This window comes from Martes martes, assembly GCF_963455335.1.
Source record: "Martes martes genome assembly, chromosome: 13".
Lineage (NCBI taxonomy): Eukaryota > Metazoa > Chordata > Mammalia > Carnivora > Mustelidae > Martes > Martes martes.
In genome coordinates this window covers 85998373-86022901 of record NC_137901.1, presented here as the reverse complement: position 1 = coordinate 86022901, position 24529 = coordinate 85998373, and the positions used below count along the sequence as shown (strand labels likewise).

The 24529-nt window shown below is 46.6% G+C and overlaps 1 protein-coding gene across 3 annotated transcripts; it reads right to left on the bottom strand.

The window, feature by feature from the left end:
* Positions 1–350: 350 nt before the first annotated feature.
* On the bottom strand, positions 351–23123 carry PSMD9 (proteasome 26S subunit, non-ATPase 9). Of its 3 annotated transcripts, none has more exons than XR_013967880.1 (7): positions 22922–23123; positions 18682–18784; positions 15652–15863; positions 13020–13121; positions 2550–2638; positions 1840–2024; positions 351–658 (listed from the first exon to the last, which is right to left on the bottom strand). XR_013967880.1 is itself a non-coding variant. In XM_080822127.1 (7 exons), the coding sequence occupies exons 1-6, from the start codon at positions 23057–23059 to the stop codon at positions 1997–1999; spliced, it is 672 nt and encodes a 223-aa protein (XP_080678253.1). In that variant the 5' UTR covers positions 23060–23123; the 3' UTR covers positions 351–658; positions 1981–1996. The 3 variants fall into 3 exon arrangements, 2 of the variants coding, with proteins under 2 accessions (XP_080678253.1, XP_080678252.1); XM_080822127.1 differs by having other exon boundaries at positions 1981–2024; XM_080822126.1 differs by having other exon boundaries at positions 351–2024.
* Positions 23124–24529: the final 1406 nt, after the last annotated feature.

Below are 24529 nucleotides of genomic sequence, written 5' to 3'. Positions count from 1 at the left end.
CCCGCGCAGGATTTCAGCTAGCTGGGAGGACACACCATGTAGGCTAAGTTATCTTACTGTTCCCATCACAACGTGTGTCTGCAAAACCAGCTGGGTTCAACCTATGAGGATCATTTCAAAGTGACTTTCAGCTGCGATCTCACAGAAGCCGGCTCACACCGCCATCCTGAGGTTTCTAAAGGGAGATCTGCGGGAAACCAGCCAACGGCACTGTCGCAGAAAACTCCGGTGCTCTCATTTTAGGAGAATGTGAATGACTCTCCCCGCCCCCACACCCACCCCAAGCCCCAACGCTGGTTGATTAATAACCATACATCGCAAAAAAGAAAAATAAAAAGGAACAAACTGGATGGTACAAGCTGTATTTATTACAATCCAGGGCTTATAAGAGATTGGGAAACACTTGGAAAGAGAACACACAATTTAAACAGCAAATGCTGGTAAGCACAGCATATAGGGCTACAAGGGGGAATGCCTGTGGATGTAGTTTTGAGGAACACACCCAACAGGAAGGTTTTCCCATTGAGCACGAGAATCCAGGGCTGGAAGCACCCCCCAGTGCTGACTCCTGTCCGGCAAGCTGGCTTCTGTATCCAACCCAAGCAAATCCATTCCCAAGGAACCCAGGCCTGGCTCATCAGAATGGGCCACACCGCCTCTGAAACAGAAAAGTGGTGGGCAAGAAACGGGGAATAAACATTGTGATAAGGTGAAGAGAGAAAGTAGAACACAGGGTCACTAAGAATCACTGAAACCCATGTTGCCATGTGAAAGAAAATAAAAGGAAGGAAGAAAGAATCCATATTTCCAAGAAGTCAGATCTGCACGCACTGCTGGTTCCCATCAGCGATCACGCACACCTTGGCAGTTTACAAACTACTGTTGATCTGAGGGGATGACCAGGAGGTTCAATTATAAAAAGTCAATTTAGAAGGTAATTTGAAAAAAAAAAAAAGGGGTAATTATCAGGTTGTTGTTTTTTTAAATTCCAGAAACAAAGGGAGCTTGCTGCCCTCTGGTGGGTTACAGGAGAGGAAGCAGACACCACAGTGGGTTACCTGGGGAGCCTCCTTTTCCCCCGCTCTTCAAGGGAGCAGTTGTGGTCCCAGAGGATGTAATTTCTGTATCCAAGCAGCAATGCCACACTGCAAATGCAGGTGGTGCAAACCCCATTCATTAAAGGCTGATGTTCTTGAAGCGTTGTTGTTGGTCAAATCTTTAACTGCAGCACCACTGTTCATTTGTTCTGTCCCAACTTTTTTTTTTTTTTTTTTTTAAATAAGCTCTACACCCTATGTGGGGCTTGAATTCAGAGCCCCAAGTTGCATGCTCTACCAACTGAGCCAGCCAGGTGACCCTGTTCTGTTTAACTTTCTTTCTTTTTTCAAGATTTTATTTTTCTTAAGTCAACTCTACACCCAACCTGGGGCCTGAACCTACAACTCCCAAAATCAAGAGTTGTATGCTCCACTGACTGAGCCGGCTAGGCACCCCTGTCCAACTTCCTATAAGAATGTTCTAATTCCTGTCTGAGCTTTGGTTTGAGAGGTTCAAAAGAAATTCAGTTGGCACTAAATGTTAACTGAATTTAGTTTAAATAAAAATTAAAAAAAAAAAAAAAGAAATTCAGTTGGGGTGATAACATGGTCATATCAACACTGAAAACTTTTATTTGGGGGACAAAAATTCCTACAAGAATAAAGTCCTATCAGCTCTTGCCAGAATAACTCCCGCCCACTTGCCCACAATCCACAGGACTCCCGTTTAGAGCCATGGCCCAATTTGCAAAAGATGCCAAGCACAAATCAAGTTAACAATGCCTTAATCCCAAGAGATTACACTGGGAGGCCACGGCGTTTCCATCACCCAGAAGTTCAGGCTTCCAGCCTCTTCCAGATCCTTAAGCTTCGGGGAGAGAAGAGAAGGAAGAAATTCCCAACCAGACCCATGTCCAGGGCAAGGGAAGATTTTTCCTACTACCGTTCCCCAGGGACAATCATCTTTGCAAAGGAATAATGTTGCAGCTGGAAGAAAAAAAGAAAAGGAACAACGTAAGTTTGGTGGCTCCATTCAGAAGACCAGACAGTGAGCCCCCTAAGTGTTTCACCTGTGCTTTTTTTTTTTTAATTTTATTTATTTATTTGACAGACAGAGATCACAAGCAGGCAGAGAGGCAGGCAGAGGGAGAGAGGAGGAAGCAGGCTCCCTGCTGAGCAGAGAGCCCAATTCGGGGTTCGATCCCAGGACCCTGAGATCACCACCTGAGCCGAAGGCAGAGGCTTTAACCCACTGAGCCACCCAGGCGCCCCTCGCCTGTGCTCTTTAATTCTTTTAGAGCAAATGCCCAGGTAAGGCGAGAACCAGAGTGAACAGGGCACCCTCTGCCTCCATACCTGTGCTCTCACTGCTACTGCAGGTGCTTATCAGGCGATCTGGGGAAAATCCTTATTTCCCAGTGGCGCCCCACCTCCTCCCCGGAGCTTTAGGGGTGACATGCACTCAAGTGACAGCTGACAGGGTGTTGTCAGCGAGCAGAAATGATACTTTACCCCAGCAGTCCTTTTCCCGCCCAGCGGGTCGGGACAAGTCTAAGCTGGTGTTTCTCCCCTCTGCGGATCACTGTCACATTCAAGGGTTTCTGAAAGGGAAAGAGGCTCATTTTATAGCCCACCTGTTTAGTATGCAAAGAGATTCAGACTAACAAGCCGAAATACTGACTTTTCACACCAGAGTGGTAAGGATGCTTGTATTAAACATAGTCCCGAGTTGTCAAGAGTGTGGGGGATGTAACACTCTTGGGGCAGCCGATGGGTCACAAATTGGTAGGGTCTTCCTGAACAAACGTGTCTCCCCACCAAAAAAAATCTTTAAAAAGGTGAACATGAGATACATTTTGCAGAAATACAAGATGATATATGAACAAAGTGTTCCTTCTAGGACTGTTTATAAATTCAAAACCTGAAAACACTCAAAATATCCCTTGATAAGGTATTATTCAAATATACCATAGTGAATGAAGCAGTTTTAGTAAAAACAAAACGAGCAAAGTATGAACCCCTTTGAATATACGCTTTTTTGTTTGCTTTTTGTTTTTTATTTCTTTATTTTTTTTTAAAATTCTTTTTTAAGAAGGCTCCATGCCCAATGGGGGGCTCGAACTCTCGACCCTGAGATCAAGAAGTGCATGCTCTACCAACTGACCCAGCCAGGCACCCCTGAATATACCTTCTAAAAGGGGATATAAATTGCTTCATGCATACAAAGCTTTCTGGAAGAAATACAAAAAAACTGTTAACAATGGTTACTTGCAGAGAGAAGCACTGGGAGTTTGTGGAGTGAAAGAGGATGACATGTGTATCTTTTTTTTTTCTCTCTCTCTTTTTCTTTGAAGATTTTATTTATTTGAGAGAGAGCAAGTGAGAGAGTACAAGCAGGGGGAACAGCAGAGGAAACGGCAGAGGGAGAGGGAGAAGCAGACTCCCAGTTGGGCAGGGAGCCTGACGTGGGGCTCAATCCCAGGACCCTGGGATCATGACCTGAGCTGAAGGCAGACGCTTAACCAAATGAGCCACCCAGGCACCACACTTTTATGTCTTTCTGTACCATTACTTTATTTTTATCGTGTGTATGTATTACTTTGATGTAAAAAATTAAAACAGAGGGGCGCCTGGGTGGCTCAGTGGGTTAAAGCCGCTGCCTTCGGCTCAGGTCATGATCCCAGCATCCTGAGATCGAGCCCCACATCGGGCTCTCTGCTCAGCAGGGAGCCTGCTTCCTCCCTTCTCTCTCTGCCTGCCTCTCTGCCTACTTGTGATCTGTCAAATAAATAAAATCTTAAAAAAAAAAAAATTAAAACAGAATACATATGAAGGAAACTTAACAAACTACAACAAGGTGCATCAAAGTCTAGAACTTCTGTGCATCAAAGGCCACTATCAGCAGAATGAAAAGTAGCTCACAGGATGGGAGAAAATATTGGCAAATCATATATCCAATAAGGGATTAATATCCAGAATATGTGGGGTACCTGGGTGGTTCAGTCTTTAAGTGGCTGCCTTTGGCTCCGGTCATGATCCTGGAATCCTGGGATCGAGCCCCACATCTGGCTCCTTGCTCAGCGGGAAGCCTGTTTCTCCCTCTCCCACTCCCCCTGCTTGTGTTCCCTCTCTTGATATGTCTCTCTCTCTCAAATTAAAAGAAAAAAAAATCCAGAATATGTAAAGAACTCCTAAAACTCACAATAGCAAACCATCCAATTAAAAAATAAGCAAAAAACTCAAGTAGACATTTCTCCAAAAAAGATAAACAAATGGCCAAAAGCACATGAAACAAGGTTTCACATCACTAATCACTGAAGAAATACAAATCCAAACCACAACGAGGTATCACTACACACCCACTAGGATGACTACCGTCCAAAAACAGAAAATGACAAGAGTTGGCGAGGATGTAGAGAAACTGGAACCCTTGCGCCCCGCTGGGGGGAACGAAAAATAGCCAGTCACTGTGGAGAACGGTATGGCTGTTCCTCAAAAAACTGATGATAGGGGCGTCTGGGTGGCTCAGTCGGTTGGGCGTCTGCCTTCGGCTTGGGTCATGATCTCGGGGTCCTGGGATCAAGCCCCGCATCGGGCTCTCCGCTCAGCAGGGAGCCTGCCTTCTCCTCTTTCTCTGCCTGCCTCTCTGCCTACTTGTGATCTCTCTCTCTCTCTCTGTCAAATAAATAAATAAATAAATCTTAAAAAAAAAAAAAAAACAACTGATGATAGAAGGACCACATAATCCTGCAATTTTTTTTTCAAAGATTTACTTACTTATTTGAGAGAGAGAGTGAGCGTGCAAGGGGAGGGGCAGAGGAGGTCCCAAGCAGACTCTGCTCTGAGCGCAGAGCCCCAAGCGGGGCCTGATCTCACGACCCCGAAGATCACAACCTGAGCCAAAACCAAAAGTCAGATGCCTAACTGACAGTGCCACCCAGAAGCCCCCACATAATCCTGCAATTGAACCTTCTGGTAAACACCCCAAGAACTGAAAGCTGGGACTTGAACAGGTATTTGTGTAGCCCTGTTCACAGCAGCATTATTCATAATCGTCAAGAGATGGAACCCAACCAAGCGTCCATCAATGGGCGAACAGATTAACAAAATGTGGTCTATTCACACGACGACAGATCATTCACCCTTAAGAAACGCGGACACGCACGACGATGTGGATGGACCATGAAGACAGTATGCTACGTAAATCCACCAGCCACAGAAGGAGAAATAGAGTCTGATTCCACTGGTAGGTGCAAATCCCACTGAGAGCAAATTCACAGAGACAGAAGACAGATGAGTGATCTCCAGAGGCTTGGGGAGAGGAGAATGGGAAGTTAGTGTTTCACAGGTACCGAGTTTCAGTGTAGAAAGTTGAGAAAGTTCTGCCGATGGATGGAGGAGATGGCTGCAGGATAGGAACGTACTTAATGCCAGAGAACTGCACACTTAGAAACAGAGTGTTAAATTTTATGATATGTATATTTTACCAGAATTTTTAAAATTATGGCACATCTAGCGATGGAATCTCTGAAATTGGACAAAATAAGGTGTGGAGAGAAAAACAAAGACGCCATTTTTCACCTAGATGGTCAAAGAAGAAGACCAAGAGCACAGGTGAGAGGTGTCGAGAAGCAAGCCCTCACATACACTGCTCGAGAAAATACGAACTGATCCGAGCTTTCTGGGGGGCACCTGACAACATCTATCAAATCTGTAAATGTGCATTGCCTCTGATCCAGTAATTCCACTTCCAGAAATCTCTCCGACAGAAACCCTCACACAAAACAAGAATATTTACTACCCCATTGTTGGAGATGGCCAAAAATCGGACACAACCCAAATGTCTGCTACGGAGGGCTGGTGACATAAAAGATGGCGGACCAACAAATGGAATATGGAAATATACCCACATGGGAATCTTAGGGGGAGGACCCAGAACACTATGGATAGTAGGTCTTGTTTGTCTCCCTTTTCTTTTTTTCTTTTTTTTTTTTTTTTTAATTTATTTGACAGAGATTACAAGTAGGCAGAGAGGCAGGCAGAGAGAGAGAGAGGAAGGGAAGCAGGCTCCCTGCTGAGCAGAAAGCCCGATGCGGGGCTCGATCCCAGGACCCTGGGATCACGACCCGAGCCGAAGGCAGAGGCTTTAACCCACTGAGCCACCCAGGCGCCCCTTTGTCTCCCTTTTCAAAGAGAAATCACTATAGGCATATTCATTCATACTTAAGAAATGTGTGAGAGATACGGTGATGTGCTTCTGGTTCTAGAAATGATATCCCTAGACAAGCTAGAAACGCAGAGGTCATCCTTGACATGAGCTAGGAGTCATATTAAAGCCCATATACTTTCACCCTAAAGGTCTAATTTACCCACTTCCTTCTACCTCCAGCCCATACACCAAAACCACCATCACCCCTTGACCAGGCTGCCAAAACTGTCAGCCCTCCATCAGCTCTCTACCTCTACCCAACATCTGGAGAAATCCTTCCGAGACACAAAGCCGCCCACATTTGTTACCCTCAGTTTGGAAGTGTGCATGGCTCTCTCCTGCTCTTCAGGAAAAGAGAATGAAATCTTGATAGGACCACAAGGCCTCATGCAGTCTGGCCCCTGCCAGCTTCCCAGATCTACCTCCTCTCTCCCTACTCCCTTCCTCCTTGCTCTGGGCTCCAACCATCTTCTCTGGCCCTCCCACCTCAGGGACATGACCCTGCTGGAAGGCTCCTCTTGCCATTTCCCTGCCAGTCTCTGGCCTTGATCAACTTCTTTTAAGATTTTATCTTTTTAAGTAAACTCCACACCCAACATGGGTTTCGAACCCACAACCCCAAGATCAAGAGTCACAAGATCTACCGACTGAGCCAGCCAGGCAACCCCAGGCCTTGATCAACTTCTAACCCTCACAGGTCACGTCCTCAGGAAGGTGATCCTAAGCCTCATCATTGCTCTCCTAGCCTTCTCGAACTTTCCCTTCATGACACTCATGAGTGTGTATAATTACGTTTGATTTATGTTTGTCTCCCCCACGAAAGGGTTCCCGAGGCAAGGGCCTTCTGTTTTTCTGTGTTGCTCCCACTCTAGTGCCCACACGTTGTCCAGTACTCAAGCAGAGCAGGGAAGGGACTTAGAGGAGGGACAGACCCTCTTTCTTCAAAAACGATTGCCCTACCTGCTGCTTTTATACTAAAAACGCATGATTTTTATTTATGTGAGATATAATCAATATACAACCCAATCCATTTTAAAGTATACAATTCAGGGGGGCTTAGTATATTCAGACATTTGTACAACCAACCACCACCTGACCGAAGAACATTTTCAGAAGACCCCTGTGCCAAAAGCAGTCACTCCCCATTCCATCCTCCACTCAGCCCGGGGCAACCACCAACCTGCGTTCCGTCTCCACGGATCTGCACGGTTCTGGACGCTTCACATTAACCAAATTCTAAAACACGCAGCCCTTTGGGTCTGGCTTCTTTCACTCGGCACAAATCCTTTCAAGGCTCATCCATGTTATAACATGTCGCACTCCGTTCTTTTTCTTTTTTTTTTCTCTTAAAGATTTTATTTATTTATTTAACAGACAGAGATCACAAGTAGGCAGAGAGGCAGGCAGAGAGAGAGAGGAGGAAGCAGGCTTCCCGCTGAGCAGAGAGCCCGATGCGGGGCTTGATCCCAGGACTCTGGGATCATGACCTGAGCCAAAGGCAGAGGTTTTAACCCACTGAGCCACCCAGGCGCCCCCTCTGTTCTTTTCTACAGTTCAATACAACATGCGTTGTTTATAATAAAGATGACTTTTTTCAAAATTTAAGATCTTTTTTCCTTTGAAAACACACGCATTTGATGCAGAAACTGAGCTTTGGGAAGTTACCAAAAGATAGAGATTTATCTACAAGAGGACTGATGTCCAGGTTTCCATAAAATTGGAAACTACCTAAATATCTAAAAACAGAAATGTGGTAGGGGTTTTTTGTATCATTTTTCTAAAGTCACAAAGCAGACTCTTGATTCTCAAGTTGGACTCTGGTTCCAGGAGGATCTAGGGCCCTGAGGGGGTGAGGTCTCCCCACCCCAGCAGTTTGATATATTGGAATTCCCCAAGGAATTTCATTTGAGAAAAGGTGCTAATGGGGCGCCTGGGTGGCTCAGCGGGTTAAGCCTCTGCCTTCAGCTCAGGTCATGGTCTCAGGGTCGTGGGATCGAGCCCCGCATCAGGCTCTCTGCTTAGCAGGGAGCCTGCCTCCCCCCTCTCTCTGCCTGCCTCTCTGCCTACTTGTGATCTCTGTCTGTCAAATAAATAAATAAAATCTTTAAAAAGAAAAAAAAAGAAAAGGTGCTATTACTTAAAAATGTTCAATAACTACTTTTGTAAAAAAGGATTCATAGTCGCCATGCCCTGTGTGATAGCTAATAATATTGTATTACCTATTTGAAAGTTGCTAAGAGAGTAAACCTTAAACGTTCTCATCACAAGAAAAAATTTTAACTACGATGATGGATGTTAACTAGACTTATTGCTATGATCGTTTTTGTAACATATACAGATACTGAATCATTACGCTGTACACCCATAACTAACATAATGTTATATGTCAATTATACCTCAATAAGAAAAAAAAAAGGACTCACACTTCTATGAAAAGTTTAAGAATATATTTAACTAGAAAAGACAGACTACAAACCAGTAACTGTTATCGCTAATCACCAAAAACTGGAAACAACCTAACTGTCCTGCGCTGGTAAATGGGCAAACCATCTGGCACTCATCTACGCAGCGGGGCACGACTGAGCAGTAAAAACGCATGAACAACAGACACACACAACAGTACGGAAGAGATCTCAGATGTACGCCACCAAGTGCAAGAAACCAGAGTTAAAAGGCAACGCGTACTGTGTGGTTCCATTTATAGGACACTCTTGAAAAGAAACAACTGTAGGGCACAGATTGTGGGGTGGGGGCTGGGGGAGGGGTGAACCACAGATATGAGGCCATTTTGGGGAGGAGGATGATGGAATTGTTCTGTATCTTCATTACAGTGGCAGTTACCAGACTATGTACATGTGTCAAAATTCCCAGTACCGTGCGCCATACAGGGTGAAATTTGCTGTAGGTAAATTACTCTAATAAAAATAGCCAATAGCCCTATAGGCTGCTATATGAACAGACAGACCCCAGAACAACACACAGCTGCAAAGTGGCTACCTCTGGAGGAGAGATTTTTCATCACACGTTCTTTGATTCGGTCTTCAACATGTGTATGTATTACCTCTTCCAGAAAAACAGACATATTTACAAAACAAACCAGTAACAATGAGCCCAGGCAACTGCAAACTTTAGAAGCGTGTGCAGCAAGGTGCACAGGACACCTGAGAAAACCATAACCCTAGGAAAGTCTGGGGAAAAGGAGTGAGAAAGCAGGAGAGACTCTGGGTAAACGTAACAGATGAAAGCTACATCTAGAACCCTCACTAACATGACAGGACAGCCGACAGTAAGGAAGGAACACCACCACAGGACAGATAAATCACGTGAAAGGAGACTGCAAAGATGAGAGAAGGCACCAGAATGAAAAAAGCCAACAGAAACCGGCAAGTGGTAACTGAGCAAGGAGAGAAAACAGAAACCCTGTGTGGTGGGTTCTAGAAAGTGCCCATAAATTCTCTGATATTCCTTCAAGAGGTAAAGGCTAATTCCCCTACCTTTGAGTGTGGGCTGGACTTGGTGAGTCACTTCTAATGAATAGAAGCATGAGGAAGTGATAACGTGTGTCTTCAGACACTGGGTCAGAGGTGGCTCCGCTGCCTCCTCTCTGTGCTCTTCGGGACCCTCACTCTGGGGGAAGCAGCCGCCATGCTGTGGGGACACTCCAGGAGCACTACAGAGAGGCCCGAGCAACGAGGAACTGATGTGCCATCAGCCATGTGAGTGAGGCTCTTGGAAACAGATTTTCTAACCTCGGTCAAGCCCTCAGATGACCGCAGCTGCTGCCAACATCTTGACTACAACCTCAAGCGACTGTAGGCCAGAACCACCCAGCTAAAACATGCCTGGACATCCAACCCTCAGGCACTGTGAGAGATAATAAATTTAAGCTTCTAAGTTTACAGTGACTTTTTTTTTTAATCACCAATGAACAACTATTAAACCCTTCATGGAAACAGGTTTAAAAGATGCTGATACGTGTGCCTAGGTGGCTCAGTGGGTTTAAGCCTCTGCCTTCGGCTCAGGTCATGATCTCGGGGTCCTGGGTCAAGCCTCATGTTGAGCTCCACACTCACCGGGGAACCTGCTTCTCCCTCTCCCTCTGTTCCCTCCTCCTGCTCATGCTCGCTCACTCTCTCTCTCTCAAATAAACAAAAAATTCTTTAAAAAAAAGAAGCTGATAAAGAACAAATGAATTTGTTCTAGGCAACCCCAGAAAGGTTTAGAACAAACAGACCAATGGATCATAAAGAATAAAGAATCCCACTCATAAAAATTTGTTATATAACAGAGGTGGCAATATAAATGAGTGGGTAAAGTATTAACTATTCACTAAGGGTTTGGGGACAACACCTATCCATCTGGGGGAAAAAAATATTTTGGTACCCTACCTCACACCATTCACAGAATTAATTCGGATGAGGTATTACTAAGTTGCTGTATATGTAACAAATATCCGCACAATGTCTTCTACATGAATGTTCACGGGGTATTACTCAACAGCCAAAAAGTGAAACCAAACCCAATACTCATCAACTGACAAATGGATAAATGAAATGGGTAAGTAATGTATGTCCACACAACAGGGTATTCCTCGGCCACAGAAAGGGATGAAGTACTCACGCCTGCTACAACACGGGTGAACCTAGTGCTTCAGGGGTTGGTGGGTAGGGGGAAGGGGGAGTGACTGCTAATGGGTATGGAGCTGATTTTCAAGGTGTTAAGATGCTCTAAGATTGATTGTGGTGATGGATGCACAGCTCTATGCATATACTAAAAACCACAGAGTTATGCACTTTTTTTTTTGTAGTAATCTCTACACCCAATGTGAAGCTCAAACTCAAAACCCCGAGATCAAAAGTCACATACTCCACCGAATGAGCCAGCCAGGTGCGCCAAGCTATGCACTTTAAATGGGGGAACTATATAGTACGTGAATTATACCTTGAAACTGTTATAAAAAATAATAAAAGATTGGGGCACCTGGCTATCTCAGTTGGTTAAGCAGCCGACTCTTGATTTTGATTCAAGTTATGATCTCAGGGTTGTGCAATCGAGCCCCACATTGGGTTCCAAACTGGGCATGGAGCCTGCCAAAGATTCTCTCCTCTCCTTCTCCCTCTACCGCCTCTCTCTCTCTCTCTAAAAAAAAAAAAAAAATAACAGGGGCACCTGGGTGGCTCAGTGGGTTAAAGCCTCTGCCTTTGGCTCAGGTCATGGTCCCAGAGTCCTGGGATCGAGCCCCGCATCGGGCTCTCTGCTCAGCAGGGAGCCTGCTTCCTCCTCTCTCTCTGCCTGCCTCTCTGCCTACTTGTGATCTCTGTCTGTCAAATAAATAAATAAAATCTTAAAAATAATAATAATAATAATAATAATAATAGGGACACCTGGGTGGCTCAAGACAGTTAAGCGTCTTCCTTCGGCTCAGGTCATGATCCCAGGGTCCTGGGATCGAGTCCTGCATCGGGCTCCCTGATCTCTGCAGGAAGCCTGCTTCTCCCTCTCTCACTCTCCCTACTTGTGTTCTTTCTCTCACTCTCTGTCAAATAAATAAATAAAATCTAAAAAAAAAACCCAAAAACCAAAAAGACAAAATGTGGATCAAGATAACTTCTGTTAAAGTTACATTACTGGGCCATGTGTGGAGGTCATCAGGTGGAAATGCTGTGTAAAAGCCTACTGACCGCAACTCATTTTGAATCCCAAGCCTTACTGTATTTTCAAGGACAGAAACTGTCCATCTGCACATGAATCACATTCTAACGTACTCATCCCTGTCCCGTATTTCCTTAAATTCTCAGGCATGGTTTCGGCAGGGAAGACCTTGTGATCTTAACAAATTTAACAAAATGGTTATCTAAGTAACTTTAAAAACAACAACAACAACAACAACAACAACACTTCCAAGTAATCAAAGTCGCCATAAACGAAGTTAAAAAACAAGGAGCTAATGGGAGAAACATATATAGCATGAAAACAGGCAAACGTTTCGTATCTGGAGTATGCAAAAAATTCCTACAAAGCATTTTTTTTTTAAAGACAAATAACCCAAGAGAAAAAAGGATGGGAAAAAAGGTAAACAGACAATCCACAGAAATGAAAATAGGAACATTAATGCACATATAAAATAAAGATACTCCATCTCACTGGTAATCAGGAAAATACAAATTAAAATAAGATGACATTTCAGCAAAAATGCTAAAAGATCAGCAATACAGAGTACTATGGATGATATAATGCACTCACATACTGTTGGTCGGGGTACAAATTAGTGAAACTTTTTTGGATTACCTACTATATGTGTGTTTAATACACTGAGAGCCTATAATTCTATTTTCTGGTATTTACATCAAGAAGTAGTATGTGAACAAGGATATACGACTGTTCGTGTTAGTATAAAATCAAAAATAACCAAAACGTCCCCTGACAAGGGAGGGGATGGACAAGATGGGGTCCGTTCCTACAACAGAGTGCTATGAGCAATACAATAGAGCAAGGTATGTGAAAATGCAAAGCTCTCCAAGAAACACTGAAAGCAGGATGGGAAGTAGGGTGGGAGTATTGATACAGGGTGGCTGCAAAGGCCTCTCCCATGTGTCATTTGTACAAAATGAGGGATGGACAGAAGGGAGAAAAAGCTCTCCAGGCAGAGAGAACAGCAAGTGCAAAGGCCCTGTGCCTGAGCAACCTCTCTCTGAAGGCAGCAAAGACCCCGGTGGCAATTCCTGGACCCGGGCCATTCTAGGGTTACTAAGCAGATGTGACCTCCAACTCACCCCCTCACTGTGCTGCACCACACTGCCAACGTTATGCAGAGACTGGAAGTTTTGGGTGTTCACAGAGCCAAACTCCACAATCTCGTCATCCACTTGCAGACCCTAAAGAAAGAGAAAATAGAAAACCAGGGTAGAGGTTAAATGTGCTTCTGGTGTTCTTTACCCTTCCATGTCCAATTTAACGTCCAGGCCAAGAGCTTGTTTTCCACCAGGAAGAGTGGCAGGTGCAAAGCAAAGAGGTCAGGCATTTAGCTATCTCACACGGGAGGCGGCAACGGGTAACTGGGCCACCTCCTCCTGCGGGTTCCTTCTAGGACAGATCTAGTAAAAGCGGGCCAGATCTGCTCAATGTCTGATAAAAGCTGGTGGCGGTACAGGCTGTAAAGAATGTGGGGTAGGGGCACCTGGGTGGCTCTAGGTTAAAGCCTCTGCCTTCAGCTCAGGTCATGATCCTGGGGCCCTGGGATCGAGCCCCGCATCGGGCCTTCTGCTCGGCGGGGAGCCTGCTTCCCCCTCTCTCCGTCTCTGCCTGCCTCTCTGCCTACCTGTGATCTCTGTCAAATAAATAAATAAAATTAAAAAAAAAAAAAAAAAGAATGCAGAGTAAAAGCCAAATGGTGTTTTCTGGGGTCAGGGGCGAAAAGAGGCAGGCCAACTTCAGCCTCTTTTTTTTTTTTTTTTTTAAAGATTTTATTTATTTACTTGACAGACAGATTACAAGTAGGCAGAGAGGCAGGCAGAGAGAGAAGGGAGGAAGCAGGCTCCCTGCTGAGCAGAGAGCCCGATGCGGGACTCGATCCCAGGATGCTGGGATCATGACCTGAGCCGAAGGCAGCAGCTTTAACCCACTGAGCCACCCAGGTGCCCCACTTCAGCCTCTTTTGTTCAGGGGTCAAAATTAATTAATTAGTTAATTAATTTTAAGATTTTTATTTGAAAGAGAGTGAGCCAGAGAGAGAGCATGAGCAGAGGGCAGAGGCAGAGGCAGACTCCCCACTGAGCAGGGAGCCTCATGTGGGCCTTGATCCCAGGACCCTGGGATCATGACCTGAGCCAACTCAAGAAGCTTAATGACTGAACCACCCAGGCACCCCCAGAGGTCAGAATTTAGACACATCTGGGGCACCTGGGTGGCTCAGTCACTGGGCGCCTGCCTTTGGCTCAGGTCATGATCCCAAGATCCTGGGATCGAGCCCCACTTCTGGTTCCCTGCTCAGCGGGAAGCCTGCTTCTCCCTCCCCCACTCCCCCTTTTGTGTTCCCTCTCTCGCTGTCTCTCTCTCTCTGTTAAAAAATACATAAAATCTAAAAAAAAAAAAAAAAAAAAGGACTTTAGAAAAGTTCGCCCTAGAGGTCCCCAGACAAGCAGCCACAGGCACAAAGCTGACCTAGGACTAGTGTGACCCTTTCACTCTAAGAACACACTGATCAGGATTCACTCACTCCTTCAACAAATATCTGTCATGGGCCAACTACAGCCCTGTGCTAGATGCTGTAGACAGAGCAGCAAGTAAAATGAAGCTCGAGTATAACTTACCATCCTGTGATCACTACAGACAGTGGGCAGGACCTGGATTTAGGACCCAGTTCCATAGCTGAGGAACTACGTGTCTTGGCCCCAGTTACTTCTGGTCTTAGAGGATTTTTTCATGGGTAAGATGGGGTTAAGATCAGTGCTTACCCCAGGAGGTGGCTGTGGGATTAAATATTAACTACACAGGCACATAAAAACTTGAACATGATGTTCAGACTCGCATTACTCATCAGATCCAAAAGACAGAAACCAAATGTTCATGGACTGATGCGTGGATAAAATCAATGGCATCTATCCACATGATGGAATAGTATTCAGCCACGAAAAGGAAAGAAACAGAGATACATGTTCTCTCACAGATGAACCCTGAACGCATGATACTAAGTGGGAACCGCCAGTCATAAAGGGCCATATATGATTCCATTTAGATCAAGTATCCAAAATAGGCAAATTCAGAGACAGAAAGCAGACTGGTGGTTGCCATGAACTGGGGGGAGGTAGGACTGGGGGCTGATGGCTAACCAGCATAGGGTTTCCTTCCAGAATCATGAAAATGTTCAACTGTTGGCAGTGATGGCTGCCCAGCTCTGGGACTACACTAACAGCCACGGAACTGTACGCTCCAAGTGGGTAAACTGTATGGTATGTGAACGGTTTCTCAATAAAGCTGTTTAAAACTTTTTAAAAATATGCCAGGTAAGATCTGGAACTCACTTGGCAGGACAGCTGGTGCAAAGCAAGGACTCAGTAAGCGGCAATACTCCTGTCCTTCTCATGCGTACGACACGGGGTCCAGCTGAAGTAAGCCCAAGAAGAGAGCCTCTTTCCCTCTCTCGGAATACTTATCACCTTCTTCCTCATGTCTCGGGTCTCTCCCTGAGCAGGTTAGTGGGCAGCAGGGGCTGACTCCCCTCCAGAGCCCCGGCCCCAGCACAGGGCTGCGCCCCCAGGCCTCGGTCAGTGTTTGCTAAATAAGTGGGTGAAGTCCAGCTACAGCATTGTCTGTCTGTCCACGGTCTGGCCCCCACACCCCCACCCGAGGCTACCTGACCCACCGTACCCTCCAGGTATGGATTTAGGGGATGGGGTTCTGGCTTACCGCGGTACTGGCGGGGGAGCCCGGGCTGACGCTGTTCACTTTGGCGAAGGCCTGCGGGGGGCTGAGGCCCTCGCTCTGGCCCAGGCTTCGGCTCATGGCCTCCTTGTGGGCCTCAGCCATGTCCCGGGCCTGCTTCTCCTTGTCGCGAGCGTGCAGCTGGTGCAGGGCCTCTTCTACCTGCTTCATGATGGCCTTGTGATCGTTCTGCAAGCCTGGGAGGAGAATGCCACATCAGGGGACGAGGAAGACAGCCGAGGACGCCAGACTCCCACATCCGTTCGCTGAATAGTTAACAAGCACTTACTCCGGGCCAATGGACTAGAGGCTGAGGACAAACCTGTGGCCAGGACAGGGGGCCACCCCCACGACGCTCACAGTCCAGCAAGGGAAGCCACTCAGGAACAAGTCATTACTGGACCTGCCGATGACTGCCGCTGAGGGCGAGCCAGCCAGGACCAACCTCACCAATCTAGATCACGGGAGACTTCCCAAAGGCAGCACTGTCTCACCTGAGACCGGAAAGGTGCGCAGAAACAAGAAATCGCCCCAGTGAATCCAGAGCCAGCACCTCAAATGCATACATGGGGCAAGTGCGCTGGCCACGCAAACAAGTGACATGAGCTGCGTGTAAGAAGGACTTCACCTTTCTCCTAATGCCCCGGAAGGAAAAATGGATGCCTAAATCCACTAATACGCGGCAGGGGATGTTCCGTCTGGGAGAAGTAATAGGAGAAAAGCTGGAAATTAGAAAATTTGGGGGTAAAATCCTCTTTTGCAGTACTGATGGCTAATCCAAAATGTGGCAAACTGGGGTGCCTGGCTGGCCCTGTTGGAAAAGCACGAGACTCTTGATCTCTAGGGTTGTGAGTTCGAGCCCCATGTTGGGTGTAGAGCTTAGTTAAAAACAAAACAAAGAGGGGCGCCTGGGTGGCTCAGTGGGTTAAGCCTCTGCCTTCAGCTCAGGTCATGATCCCAGGGTCCCAGGATCCAGTCCCACTTCAGGTTCCCCGCTCAATGGGGAGCTTGCTTCTCCCTCTGCCTCTCTCTCTCTCTCTCTCATGAATAAATAAAATCTTTTAAAAAACAAAACAAAAACAACTTCTGAGAATAGTTTTTCAAAGAGGACCAGTAAGAATTGCTCACAGGTGCCTGGATAGCTCAGTCAGTTAAGCGTCTTTTTAAAGTGTGATATTAGCAAAGAGATAGATCAACAGAAAAATAGAAAAAACTAAGAAACCTAAGTATGTCTGCAAATTTCCTATGTAATACTGCTAGCATTTCACATTAATGGAAAAAGAACAGGCTATTTAATAAATGGTACCAGAACATCAGGGGAACCATCTGGAAAGAAAAATAAGTCAGCACTCTCTCTCACATGGTAGGCTCTGCTTCTCGAATTTCCCTCAGAATCCTAAATGCCAAGGAAAGCAGGCCACAGCCCTGGGGAGTCTGAGGGTTGAGCCAAAAGCCCCAAATTTCCCTCCAGTCTTAACACGGTTTTTCCCTACTATGTATCTTCCACTTGTTTCAATACAAAAAAAGGTTGCTTCTTTTCCCAAAACTTCCAAGGAAAGGTGATGCTTTAAAAAGCTGTTCTAGGATCACAGGGCAGCTCTGAGGAACGTTCGACAGCTTGAGAGGTACCTCACTCCTATGGTCACTTGTGTTTCTAGAAGCTCAGCCTTATACCAAAACAGGCTACGGATGGAATCAAGATTCAGACACATAAACCAGGGTCATTAAATGAAAAATGTGCCTGATAAATTCCCCTCTACTAGGACTCTGTGGGAGAGGCTGCCGCTTGCCCACCCGTGGCAGGGGTGAAAAACGGCCCCACGCGTGTTCTCGTGCTAGTCCCCAGAACCTGCCAGTATGTTAGCAAGGGCAACACGGGGCTTTACAGATGTGGTTAAGTTCAGGACCCTGACTGGCGAGATCACCCTGGATTACCGAGGTGGGGGGGTCCTCTGTGATCACAAGGGTCTTCGTAAGTGAAAGCGGGAGGCAGAGAGTGAGAGAAGGAGGAGGGCTGGGGGGGACCAGAGGTCGGGAGGTACAGCTTTGGAGAAGGGAGGGGCTCCGAGCCATGGAACATGGGCACCTCCAAGAGGCTGGGGAGGATAAGGCATGGGCTCTTCCCTGGAGCCTCCAGAAGGAACACAGACCTGCCAACACTTCCATCTTCGCCCAGTGATACCCATTCGGATATCTGATTATTTTAAGACAATAAATTTGTGATCTCTGAAGCCACTGAGTCTGTGGGTATTTGTGACAGCAGAAACAGAAAACTCATGTACTGCCCCACCACTACTCTCAACCTGTTCCTCAACTACAAACAAATAAATGACTTTATTTAGGACAGTGATGTGCCCACCACGGGGTACATTCCCCAGTGTGTCTTGCAGGCAGAGGGGCCTAGGAGGGGAAAGCAGAAATCAGTGCCACAAGGCGGAGGTGGGACCTGCAGGACAGATCCTTAAAGGGAGGGTACTGGCTGGCAAAGGACCTTTTGCCCTTTCTACCTTCTTCCTTCCCTTCCTTCCTGCTTGGCACATGGACATGGTGACCCTAAAGATGGACGACATGTCCCATGGATGGCAGAGCCTGGGATGTGATGGTCAGCCCCCCACTGGTGACCTCCACATGTCTGCACTGAGGAACGGAACACTCCTGTGTGAGTGACCGCAGTCAGGTCACTAACCTTCCCAGGTGAACGTCTTTCCTAACACATAACTGATTATTGATTAGGACTGTAAGCAATTTGTGACTTGGGTTTCTATCATCATTTCAGGAAAGTTTCCACAGTGAAGTCAAGTCCTTAAAAACAAAATGAACACTGAAACCAACAATTTCGAACCCCAAAGGCAACTACATTTCCTCAGGTCTCAATCCCTGGATAGGGACAGTGAGCTCATCCCATGAAGAAGAAAGAGAGGGAAGCAGAGAATATGGACGAGTGAGATTTCACTCGTGTGCCTCAGTCTCCCTTGCCACCAGCCAGGGGCTCGGCTGTGTGCGCCCACGACTCACAGGCGATGTTGTGCCTCGCGGTTCGGACTTGGTACAGGTCCACGTCTGACCGCGGGTAGCCCTCGCAGTCCACCAGCGGCTCGTTCATCCCCACGTCTTTTTGCTGGAGGGAAGAAACATGCTTCAGATTTCAAAGGTACGAAGTCCTCAAGACCTTTTTCTCTTTGCAGCATCATCAGGGGGACAGGAACGAAAGCTGTCACATGTGACACACACAGCACAGGACACATACTTTCCCCACATGCTCCCGCAAACACCCTCTGGGCAGGGCACTATTGCTTTTTATTGACTTTTAATGACACAAGTAATGCAAGAATCCATTTGCCTCTTCTGAAGTTAGAACAGGGCAGATAAAACTGAAGACTCTTTGGAGCTCTGTCCCCAAGGCCAGCCTCCTGGACTCCTCCAAACCCTCCTTCCTACAGCAGCTGATACCTGGCTGGTGGCCTTGGAAGTTGGAGGGGAGTGAAAACCCCAAAGAGCATCCAGCTGTGGCAGGACTTTGGTTCTTTCGGAAAGTAAAAAGGGACCTAAAAGGGATTTCAAAGAGGTTTTTATCCCTTGAAGGACACACTGATATCAATTGCCTCCGGGGAAAGGAACTGGGTGGCTAAGGGACAGGGAAGGAAGAGGGACTTTTCATTTTCTATCCCTTTGTAGACTTTTTGAATTTTGACCATGGACGTGTATTCCCTATTCAAAACAATGCATTTAACATTTTAAAGTCTTTTCCTAAGTAAGTCAGAGCAGGGTGCACAAAGGCAATGAAACGCATCGTGTGATGGAGGGCAGAGAGTTTCCAGTCGGTCAGACTTTGATGTGAATCTGTTCTGCCATGTGCCATCTGGGTGCCCTTGGTTAAGACTTCCCCTCCCCAAGCCTCAGCTTCCTCAATTATAAAATGGGAATAATGGCACTCGCCTCCCTCTCCACCTGTCATGAGAATTATGAATTGACCTGTGGAGTGCTTAGCACAGTGCAAGGCACACCAAGAGTGGGGTGAATAGTGGCCCCCAAAAGATGTGTCCCAAGTCCTAACCCTCCGGAACCTGTAAATATGACCTTATTTGGGGGGGACAAAAGGATCTTTGAAGATGTAATTCAGGCTCTCAAGATAAAATCATCTTGGATTTAGGGGCGCCTGGGTGGCTCAGTGGGTTGGGGCCTCTGCCTTCAGCTCGGGTCATGATCCCAGGGTCGTGAGATAGAGCCCCGCGTTGGGCTCTCTGCTCAGCGGGGAGCTGCTTTCACCTCTCTCTCTGCCTGCATCTCTGCCTACTTGTGATAAATAAATAAAATCCTAAAAAAAAAAAAAAATCATCTTGGATTTAGGGTGGACTTTTTTTTTTTTTTAAAGATTTTTATTTATTTATTTGACAGACAGAGATCACAAGTAGGCAGAGAGACAGGCAGAGAGAGGAGGAAGCAGGCTCCCTGCTGAGCAGAGAGCCCGACGCGGGGCTCGATCCCAGGACCCTGGGATCATGACCCGAGCCGAAGGCAGAGGCTTTAACCCACTGAACCACCCAGGCGCCCCTAGGGTGGACTCTTAATGCAATGACAGGTACCCTTGCAAAGAAGAGAGGGAGAGGGGTGCCTGGGTGTCTCAGTGGGTTAAAGCCTCTGCCTTTGGCTCAGGTCATGATCCCAGAGTCCTGGGATCGAGCCCCGCATCGGGCTCTCTGCTTAAGTGGGGAGCCTGCTTCCCCTTCTCTCTCTGCCTGCCTCTCTGCCTACTTGTGATCTCTGCCTATCAAATAAATAAATAAAATCTTAAAAAAAAAAAAAAGGAAGAAGAGAGGGAGATCCACGACACAGAGAAGACGGTGTGATCAGGGGCAGAGACTGGAGTTACCCAACTGTAAGCCAGGGATGACCTAGGACGGAGGCATGAACAGATTCTCCATCAGAGCCCCAGAAGAAACCAACCATGCTGACATCTCATTTATTTTTAGCATGAAATAATATTCTATTGTTTAGAGGTACCCCAGTTTACTCATCTGCTCACCGACTTAAAGACATCTCGGTGGCTTCAAGTTTTGGCAGCTGTGAAAAGAGCTGCTGTGACCATCACGAAGGTTTTTGTATGGACACGTTTTCAGCTCCTCTGGGTAAATACCACGGAACCCAATTGTGGGTGGTATGGTAAGAGTGTGTTTAACTTGGCCAGAAACTGCCTTGCTTTTGCGTTCCCACCAGCACTGAATCAAAAGCTCCTCTACATTCTCACCAACATCTGGAGTCGGAATTGTGAATACTGGCCATTCTGACACCTATGTAGTAGTACCTCGCGGTTGTTTTAATTTGCATTTCTCTGATGACGTGTGACCTGCAGCATCTTTCCATATGCTTACTTGCCATCTACAGATCTTCTTTGGCGAGGCGTCTGTTAAGGTCTTTGGCCAATTTTTAAAATCAAGCGATCTGCCTTTTTAGGATGGAGATGGAAGAACTCTTGGTATTTTCTGCATCCCTTGTTAGGTATCTGCAAATATCCTATCCCACATGGCGAGCTGTCTTTTCCCTCTCTTGACTGTGTCTTTTGAGACACACATTTTAAATTCTATTGCAGTCTGTTGATCTATTTTTTCTTTCGTTGCTTGTGATTTTGTCATCACATCTAAGAAGGTTTTGCCTGATCCAAGGTAACAAAAATTTACTTCTAGGCTTTTTCCTAAGAGATTTATAGTTCTAGCTCTACCTCCTTTTTAAAAAAAAAAATCACAGAGCAGGGCTTCAGGCTTAAAGCTTTCAGCCAACAGTGGTAAACAGTTAAAAGGAACGAATATATTATATCAATGTGATATGCATTTTTAATCTTATATTTAAGGGGAAAAAATTCCCAGTTTTTTCATATGCTGTAGAGTTATAAAATTTTCATTTAAGATAAACTTATTTAGGGACACCTGGGTGGCTCAGTAGGTTAAGCCTCTGCCTTTGGTTCAGGTCATGATCTCAGGGTCCTGGGATCAAGCCCCACATTGGGCTCTCTGCTTGGCAAGGAGCCAGCTTCTCCCTCTCTCGATGCCTGCCTCTCTGCCTACCTGTGATTTCTGTCTGTCAAATAAATAAATAAAATCTTAAAAAAAAAAAAAAGATAAACTGATTTAAGTAAAAAAGTGGATCAACATGAAGAAAAATACCAAGGGAACGGCAGTACAGGATGTATTATGGATACAGCATCCTATTTGAGGTATAAAATAAAGTTCGGAAAATTGTTAGCATAATGCTTGAAAACACAAGTTCTGGATTCAATAGGCCTGAGATCTGAATCTCATTTTGTGACTCCAAGCAAGTGACCTCCCCTTTCTGAGCCTCAGGGTAACACACCAACTTCACAGGTGGTTGTGTGGATTTCATGATATAACACGCAAACCAGCGCCCCTCAGGCATTTAACCAGCACCCAGTAAAATGGTACCCCGGCCTTCATCTGATGCTTCCATTTTACTCCCATCACCTAAAATGCATTTCATCCAACCTACCCATTTTCCCTCTGCAAACTGATTTGTGGCTTTACACTCATTGGCTTAGGAAAAACTACCAGTTTTGGAGTCAGACAGACCTGGGAACTAGGCCCACCACAGCCCTACACAGGGGTTAGCCTCACCCTGGGCCTCAGTTCCCTCCCTACGCAGTAACGATAATGAGCCTTACCTGTCACTCAGAGCTCGGTCTTTAGAGCAGCAGCAGCAGCATCGCTGGGAATTTGCTAGAAACACAGCATCTGCACCTGCACGCCCCGTCCTCATCAGAAACTGAATTTTAACAAGATCCCCAGGTGCTTGCCAAACACATGAAAGTTTAAGACGTTCTGACGTAAAGTGGGTTAGCAAAGCACAGATCTTCTTGGTACACGTTCAACACCGAAGCTGGTGGTGATTATCACCCTACCAATGCAAATGTATTAGCTCTGTGGCCTGAGGCAGGTTTAAGTTAAGTAACGCCTGTTTCCTCACCCCTAAAATGGAGGGAATGACAGACCTCAGCCCCAAAAGGCTGCTGCGAGGGTTAAATGAGCTAACCGATGTAAAGCAATTAAAACAGCGCCCAGCACGCGGTAAGGGCTCCATAAACGCTCGCGGTAATACCAACACCCATTGCTTAGTTAATCCCGTTAGTTCCTCCTGCCTGCTGCCGACAGGGGCCGCAGTTGTCCCGCTATGAGCCTCCCAGGCAGGGAGCGATCCACCGCGGAGAGCTCAGACGCAGGCCGCCCGGGAGCCCCGAGCCCACACTCACGCTCTCCAGCACTTCATAATTGGCTTTGATCTGCGCCTCGATCTCCTCCTTGCGCCGTATCAGCTCCTGGACGTCGCTGACAGTCACCACGCCGGCCTGCGGGGAGCCTTCGCTCTGCCTATTTTCCCCCTCCGACATTGCGTACCTCCGCGCGGGATCCCGAACGCCGGGCTTCCCGGCTTCCTGGATGCGGACGCACGAGGAGACTGCGGCTACGGCTCCGCCCGCGGGCCAAAATTCCTCGCCACCCGCGAGCCGGCGTTGAAGGGAGGGGTGTGGCTTCGGGGGGGGGCGGGGTCGCCGGAAGCCACACCCTGCTGGAGCAAATCCTTTGGTGACGAGGGAAGAACAGGATGGGGAGGCAGGGGAGGCAGGGGTTCCAGGTCCCTCATCAGCCAGAACAGGATGATCTGTCCCTCTGTGACTCATTTGCTTTCCGCGTTCCTTCAGCAGACATCTACTGAGTGCCCACCATATGCTTGTGCCAGAGCGCCGTGCCGGGCGCTCCAGCTCCCCTGTTCACATCTACCCAGCCTTTCAGAGTTAACAAAACACATTCAGATGCCTTACCCCCCCCCCCATTAAAAAAAAAAAAAAAAGATTGTATTTTTAAAATTATTATGGAGGTAGGGAGAAGCAGATGGAGGGGGAGAGAGAGAATCCTAAGCACGCTCCATGCCAGGAGCGGTGGTGGCTGGGGGGGGGGGGAGGAGCTCTATCTCAGGATCCTGAGGTCAGGACCTGAGCGGATATCAAGAGTTAGATGCTCAACCCACTGAGCCACCCAGGCACTCCAAGATTTTATTGTTTTTAAGTACTTTCCAAACCTAATGTGGGGCTGGAACTTGGAACCCCCCAGATCAAGAGGCACACGCTCCACTGGCCAAGCCAGCCAGGTTCCCCGCTTTATCCCCCATTTTACAGACCCTACAAGCTTAGGTTCAAGTCTGGTTCTTGCCACTTACTGCAACGTACATGACCTTAGGTAAATTACTTCGCTGCTCTGAGCCTGTTTCCTCACCTATAAAATGGCTGCAATATGTCTCAGCACTATCATTTTGCCAACAAATATTTATCGAATGTCTCCTATATGTCATATGCTGCCCCAGGAGCTGAAAAGGTAAAGAATTGAGTTATGACTCAGTGCCTCTTACATATGAAGGCCTCTATAAATTTTTCCAAATATAATGATGATAGGGGCGCCTGGGTGGGCTCAGTGGGCTAAAGCCTCTGCCTTCGGCTCAGGTCATGATCTCAGGGTCCTAGAATCGAGTCCTGCATTGGGCTCTCTGCTCAGCAGGGAGCCTGCTTCCCCCCCCACCCCGCCTGCCTTTCTGCCTACTTGTGATCTCTGTCTGTCAAATAAGTAAATAAAATCTTTAAAAAATATATAGTGATAATAATTTATCAAATACTTACAATGCACCAGACACTGTTCTAAGTGCCTTACATGTACCAGTCCAACAACCTTGTGAAACCAGGATTATTATTGTCCTCATCTGACAACTGAGAAAACCCTTTCAGTAACCAACTTGCTCAAACAGAAGAATAAGCTTCCAAATTTTCAGTCCAGCTTAACGAAATGATGAAACTTGACATCTAAACAGA